The 6,936-nt window shown below is 53.0% G+C and overlaps 1 protein-coding gene across 1 annotated transcript; it reads right to left on the bottom strand.

Moving 5' to 3' along the window:
- Positions 1–4,663: 4,663 nt before the first annotated feature.
- On the bottom strand, positions 4,664–6,936 carry LOC124743689 (calponin homology domain-containing protein DDB_G0272472-like). The gene is made up of 3 exons (XM_047248863.1): positions 6,897–6,936; positions 6,513–6,824; positions 4,664–6,453 (listed from the first exon to the last, which is right to left on the bottom strand). Exons 1-3 carry the CDS (start codon positions 6,934–6,936, stop codon positions 4,664–4,666), a joined length of 2,142 nt encoding a protein of 713 aa, XP_047104819.1.

Below are 6,936 nucleotides of genomic sequence, written 5' to 3'. Positions count from 1 at the left end.
CTGTCCTCTCAAGTTGAGCTGTCCTCTCAAGTTGTGCTGTCCTCTCAAGTTGTGCTGTCCTCTCAAGTTGAGCTGTCCTCTCAAGTTGAGCTGTCCTCTCAAGTTGAGCTGCCCTCTCAAGTTGAGCTGCCCTCTCAAGTTGAGCTGTCCTCTCAAGTAGAGCTGTCCTCGCAAGTTGAGCTGTCCTCTCAAGTTGAGCTGTCCTCTCAAGTAGAGCTGTCCTCACAAGCTGTGCTGTCCTCGCAAGCTGTGCTGTCCTCCCAAGTTGAGCTGTCCTCACAAGTAAAGCTGTCTTCTTAAGTTGAGCTGTCCTCTCTAGATGAGCTGTCCTCTCAAGTTGAGCTGTCCTCTGAAATTGAGCTGTCCTCTCAGGTTGAGCTGTCCTCTCAAGTAAAGCAGCCTTCTTAAGTTGAGCTGTCTTCTCAAGTTGAGCTGTCCTCTCAAGTAGAGCTGTCCTCACAAGCTGTGCTGTCCTCGCAAAATGAGCTGTCCTCTGAAGTTGAGCTGTCCTCTCAAGTTGAGCTGTCCTCTCAAGTTGAGCTGTCCTCTCAAGTTGAGCTGTCCTCTCTAGATGAGCTGTCCTTTCAAGTTGAGCTGTCCTCTCAAATTGATCTGTCCTCTCAGGTTGAGCTGTCCTCTCAGGTAAAGCTGTCTTCTTAAGTTGAGCTGTCCTCTCAAGTTGGGCTGTCCTCTCAAGTAGAGCTGTCCTCGCAAGATGAGCTGTCCTCTCAAGTTGAGCTGTCCTCTCAAGTAGAGCTGTCCTCGAAAGCTGTGTTTTCCTCGCAAGCTGTGCTGTCTTCACAACCTGTGCCGTCCTCGCAACCTGTGCTGTCCTCGCAAGTTGTGCTGTCCTCGCAAGTTGTGCTGTCCTCGCAAGCTGTGCTGTACTCGCAAGCTGAGCTGTCCTCGCAAGCTGTGCTGTCCTCGCAAGCTGTGCTGTCCTCACAAGCTGTGCTGTCCTCTCAAGTTGAGCTGTCCTCTCAAGTTGAGCTGACTCTCAAGTTGAGCTGACCTCACAAGTTGAGCTGACCTCTTAAGTTTAGCTGTCCTCTCAAGTTGAGCTATCCTCTCAAGTTGAGCTATCCTTTCTACTTGAGCTGTCCTCTCAAGTTGAGCTGTCCTCTCAAGTTGAGCTGACCTCTCAAGTTGAGCTGACCTCTCAAGTTGAGCTGTCCTCTCAAGTTGAGCTCTCTTCTCAAGTTGAGCTGTCCTATCTAGATGAGCTGTCCTCACAAGTTGAGCTGTCCTCTCAAGTTGAGCTGTCCTCTCAGGTTGAGCTGTCCTCTCAAGTTGAGCTGTCCTCTCAACTTGAGCAGCCTCTCAAGTTAAGCTGTCCTCGCAAGCTGTGCTGTCCTTGCGAGCTAAACTGTCCTCCCAACCTCTGCTGTCCTCGCAAGCCGTGCTGTCCTCGCTAGCCATGCTGTCCTCAGAAGCCGTGCTGTCCTCGCAAGCTTTGCTGTTCTCGCAAGCTTTGCTGTCTTCTCAAGTTGTGCTGTCTTCTCAAGTTGTGCAGTCCTCTCAAGTTGAGCTGTCCTCTCATGTTGAGTTGTCCTCTCAAGTTGAGCTGTCCTCTCAAGTTGAGCTGTCCTCTCAAGTTGAGCTGTCCTCTCAAGTTGAGCTGTCCTCTCAAGTTGAGCTGTCCTCACAAGCTGTAATGTCCTCGCAAGCTGTGCTGTCCTCGCAAGCTGTGCTGTCCCTGCAAGCTGTGCTGTCCTCGCAAGCAGTGCTGTCCTCACAAGCTGTGCTGTCCTCACAAGCAGTGGTGTCCTCGCAAGCTGTGCTGTCCTCGCAAGCTGAGCTGTCCTCCCAACCTCTGCTGTCCCCGCAAATCGTGCTGTCCTCAGAAGCCGTGCTGTCCTCGCAGGCTGTGCTGTCCTCGCAAACTTTGCTGTCCTACCAAGTTTGCTGTCCACGCAAATTGTGCTGTCTTCTCAAGTTGTGCAGTCCTCTCAAGTTGAGCTGTCCTCTCAAGTTGAGCTGTCCTCTCAAGTTGAGCTGTCCTCGCAAGCTGTGCTGTCCTCGCAAGCTGTGCTGTCCTCGCAAGCTGTGCTGTCCTTGCAAGCTGTGCTGTCCTCGCAAGCTGTGATGTCCTCGCAAGCTGTGCTGTCCTCCCAAGCCGTGCGGTCCTCGCATGCCATGCTGTCCTCGCTAGCTGTGCTGTCCTCGCAAGCCATGCTGTCCTCGCAAGCCATGCTGTCCTCGGAAGCCGTGCTGTCCTCACAAGCCGTGCTGTTCTCGCAAGCTTTGCTGTCCTCGCAAGTCGTGCTGTCCTCTCAAGTTGAGCTGTCCTCTCAAGTTGAGCTGTCCTCTCAAGTTGAGCTGTCCTCTCAAGTTCAGCTGACCTCTCAAGTTGAGCTGTCCTCTCAAGTTGTGCTGTCCTCTCAAGTTGTGCTGTCCTCTCAAGTTGTGCTGTACTCTCAAGTTGAGCTGTCCTCTCAAGTTGAGCTGTCCTCTCAAGTTGAGCTGTACTCTATAGTTGAGCTGTCTTCTCAAGTTGAGCTGTCCGCGCAAGCTGTGCTCTCGTCTCTAGTTGTGCTGTCCTCAAGATGAGCTGTCCTCTCAAGATGAGCTGTCCTCTCAAGTTGAGCTGTACTCTGAAGTTGAGCTGTACTCTCTAGTTGAGCTGTCCTCTCAAGTTGAGCTGTCCTGTCAAGTTGAGCTGTCCTCGCAAGTTGAGCTCTCCTCACAAGCTGTGCTGTCGTCGCAAGCTGTGCTGTCCTCGCAAGCGGTGCTGTCCTCACAAGCTGTGCTGTCCTCGGAAGCTGTACTGTCCTCACAACCTGTGCTGTCCTCGCAAGCCGTGCTGTCCTCGCAAGCCGTACTGTCCTCGCAAGCCGTGCTCCCTCCCAAGCCGTGCTGTCCTCGCAAGCCGTGCTGCCCTTGCAGGCTGTGCTGTCCTCACAAGCCCTGTTGTCCTCGCAAGCTTTGCTGTCCACGCAAGCTTTGCTGTCCTCGCAAGCTGTGCTGTCCTCCCAAGTTGTGCTGTCCTTGCAAGTTGTGCTGTCCTCACTAGTTGTGCTGTCCTCTCAAGATGAGCAGTCCTCTCAAGTTGAGCTGTCCTCTCAAGTTGAGCTGTCCTCTCAAGTTAAGCTGTCCTCTCAAGTTGAGCTGTCCTCTCAAGTTGAGCTGTCCTCTCAGGTTGAGCTATCCTCTCAAGTTGAGCTGTCCTCTCAAGTTCAGCTTTCCTCTCAAGTTGAGCTGTCCTCTCAAGTTGAGCTGTCCTCGCAAGCTGTGCTGTCCTCACAAGCTGTGCTGTCCTCCCAAGCTGTGCTGTCCTCGCAAGCTGTGCTGTCCTTGCAAGCTGTGCTTCATCGCAAGCTGTGATGTCCTCGCAAGCTGTGCTGTCCTTGCAAGCTGTGCTGTCCTCGCAAGCCATGCTGTCCTCGCTAGCTGTTCTGTCCTCGCAGGCCATGATGTCCTCGCAAGCCATGCTGTCCTCGGAAGCCGTGCTGTCCTCCCAAGCCGTGCTATCCTCGCAAGCTTTGCTGTCCTCGCAAGTTGTGCTGGCCTCTCAAGTTGAGCTGTCCTCTCAAGTTGAGCTGTCCTCTCAAGTTGAGCTGCCCTCTCAAGTTGAGCTGTCCTCTCAAGTTGAGCTGTCCTCACAAGTTCAGCTGTCCTTGCAAGTTGAGCTGTCCTCGCAAGTTGAGCGTTCCTCTCAAGTTGAGCTGCCCTCTCAAGTTAAGCTGTCCTCTCAAGCTGAGCTGTCCTCGCAAGCTGTGCTGTCCTTGCAAGCTTTGCTGTACTCGCAAGCTGTGCTGTCCTCGCAAGCTGTGCTGTCCTCGCAAGCTGTGCTGTCCTCGCAAGCCGTGCTGTCCTCGCAAGCCATGCTGTCCTCGCTAGCTGTGCTGTCCTCGCAAGCCATGATGTCCTCGGAAGCCATACTATCCTCGGAAGCCATGCTGTCCTCACAAGCTTTGCTGTCCTCGCAAGTTGTGCTGTCCTCTCAAGTTGTGCTGTCCTCTCAAGTTGAGCTGTTCTCTCAAGTTGAGCTGTCCTCTCAAGTTGAGCTGTCCTCTCAAGTTGAGCAGCCCTCTCAAGTTGAGCTGTCCTCTCAAGTTGAGCTCTCCTCTCAAGATGAGCTGTCCTCTCTAGATGAGCTGTCCCCTCATGTTGAGATGTCTCTCAAGTTGAGCTGTCCTCTCAAGTTGAGCTGTCCTCGCAGGCTGTGCCATCCTCGCAGGCTGTGCCATCCTCGCAGGCTGTGCTGTCCTCGCAAGATGTGCTGTCCTCACGAGGTGTGCTGTCCTCGCGAGTGGTGCTGTCCTCGCAAGCCATGCTGTCCTCGCAAGCCATGCTGTCCCCGCAAGCTGTGCTGTCCTCGCAAGCCGTGCTGTCCTCGCAAGCCATGCTGTCGTCGCAAGCCGTGTTGTCCTCGCAAGCTTTGCTGTCCTCACAAGCTTTGCTGTCTTCACAAGCTTTGCTGTCCTCGCAAGTTAGGCTGTCCTCGCAAGTTGCGCTGTCCTCGCAAGTTGAGATGTCCTCTCAAGTTGAGCTGTCCTCTCAAGTTGAGCTGTCCTCTCAAGTTGAGCAGTCCGCTCAAGTTAAGCTGTCCTCTCAAGTTGAGCTGTCCTCTCAAGTTGAGCTGTCCTGTCAAGTTGAGCTGTCCTCTCAAGTTGAGCTATCCTCTCAAGTTGTGCTGTCATCTGTAGTTGAGCTGTCCTCTCTAGTTGAGCTGTCCTGTCAACTTGAGCTGTCCTCTGAAGTTGAGCTGTCCTCTCAAATTGAGCTTTCCTCTCAATTTGAGCTGTCCTCTCAAGTTGAGCTGTCCTCTCAAGTTGAGCTGTCCTTGAAGTAGAGCTGTCCTCTCAACTTGAGCTGCCCTTTCTAGATGAGCTGTCCTCTCTAGATGAGCTGTCCTGTCAAGTTGAGCTGTCCTCTCAAGTTGTGCTGTCGTCTCAAGTTGAGCTGTCCTCTCAAGTTGAGCTGTCCTCTCAAGTTGTGCTGTCCTCTCAAGTTGTGCTGTCCTCTCAAGTTGAGCTGTCCTCTCAAGTTGAGCTGTCCTCTCCAGTTGAGCAGTCCTCTCAAGTTGAGCTGTCCTCGCAAGCTCTGCTGTCCTTCCAAGCTGTGCTGTCTGCGCAAGCTGTACTGTCCTCGCAAGCTGTGATGACCTCGCAAGCTGTGCTGTCCTCGCAAGCTGTGCTGTCCTCGCAACCTGTGCTGTCCTCGCAAGCTGTGCTGTCCTCGCAAGCTGTGCTGTCCTCGCAAGTTGAGCTGTCCTCTCAAGTAGTGCTGTCCTCTCAAGTTGAGCTGTCCTCTCAAGTTGAGCTGTCCTCTCAAGTTGAGCTGTCCTCTCAAGTTGAGCTGTCCTCTCAAGTTGAGCTGTCCGCTCAAGTTGAGCTGTCCGCTCAAGTTGAGCTGTCCTCTCAAGTTGTGCTGTCCTCTCAAGTTGTGCTGTCCTCTCAAGTTGAGCTGTCCTCTCAAGTTGAGCTGTCCTCTCAAGTTGAGCTGTCCTCTCCAGTTGAGCAGTCCTCGCAAGTTGAGCTGTCCTCTCAAGTAGTGCTGTCCTCTGAAGTTGAGCTGTCCTCTCAACTTGAGCTGTCCTCTGAAGTTGAGCTGTCCTCTCAAGTTGAGCTGTCCTCTCATGTTGTGCTGTCCTCTCAAGTTGTGCTGTCCTCTCATGTTGAGCTGTCCTCTCAAGTTGAGCTGTCCTCTCAAGTTGAGCTGCCCTCTCAAGTTGAGCTGCCCTCTCAAGTTGAGCTGTCCTCTCAAGTAGAGCTGTCCTCGCAAGTTGAGCTGTCCTCTCAAGTTGAGCTGTCCTCTCAAGTAGAGCTGTCCTCACAAGCTGTGCTGTCCTCGCAAGCTGTGCTGTCCTCCCAAGTTGAGCTGTCCTCACAAGTAAAGCTGTCTTCTTAAGTTGAGCTGTCCTCTCTAGATGAGCTGTCCTCTCAAGTTGAGCTGTCCTCTGAAATTGAGCTGTCGTCTCAGGTTGAGCTGTCCTCTCAAGTAAAGCAGCCTTCTTAAGTTGAGCTGTCTTCTCAAGTTGAGCTGTCCTCTCAAGTAGAGCTGTCCTCACAAGCTGTGCTGTCCTCGCAAAATGAGCTGTCCTCTTAAGTTGAGCTGTCCTCTCAAGTTGAGCTGTCCTCTCAAGTTGAGCTGTCCTCTCTAGATGAGCTGTCCTTTCAAGTTGAGCTGTCCTCTCAAATTGAGCTGTCCTCTCAGGTTGAGCTGTCCTCTCAGGTAAAGCTGTCTTCTTAAGTTGAGCTGTCCTCTCAAGTTGGGCTGTCCTCTCAAGTAGAGCTGTCCTCGCAAGATGAGCTGTCCTCTCAAGTTGAGCTGTCCTCTCAAGTAGAGCTGTCCTCGCAACCTGTGCTGTCCTCGCAACCTGTGCTGTCCTCGCAACCTGTGCTGTCCTCGCAAGCTGTGCTGTCCTCGCAAGCTGTGCTGTCCTCGCAAGCTGTGCTGTCCTCGCAAGCTGAGCTGTCCTCGCAAGCTGTGCTGTCCTCGCAAGCTGTGCTGTCCTCACAAGCTATGCTGTCCTCTCAAGTTGAGCTGTCCTCTCAAGTTGAGCTGACTCTCAAGTTGAGCTGACCTCTCAAGTTGAGCTGACCTCTTAAGTTGAGCTGTCCTCTCAAGTTGAGCTATCCTCTCAAGTTGAGCTGTCCTTTCTACTTGAGCTGTCCTCTCAAGTTGAGCTGTCCTCTCAAGTTGAGCTGACCTCTCAAGTTGAGCTGACCTATCAAGTTGAGCTGTCCTCTCAAGTTGAGCTCTCTTCTCAAGTTGAGCTGTCCTATCTAGATGAGCTGTCCTCACAAGTTGAGCTGTCCTCTCAAGTTGAGCTGTCCTCTCAGGTTGAGCTGTCCTCTCAAGTAAAGCTGTCCTCTCAACTTGAGCAGCCTCTCAAGTTAAGCTGTCCTCGCAAGCTGTGCTGTCCTTGCGAATTAAACTGTCCTCCCAACCTCTGCTGTCCTCGCAAGCCGTGCTGTCCTCGCTAGCCAT

This window comes from Schistocerca piceifrons, unplaced genomic scaffold, assembly GCF_021461385.2.
Source record: "Schistocerca piceifrons isolate TAMUIC-IGC-003096 unplaced genomic scaffold, iqSchPice1.1 HiC_scaffold_2510, whole genome shotgun sequence".
NCBI classification, from domain to species: Eukaryota; Metazoa; Arthropoda; class Insecta; order Orthoptera; family Acrididae; genus Schistocerca; species Schistocerca piceifrons.
This window is presented reverse-complemented; position numbering and strand designations above follow the sequence as displayed.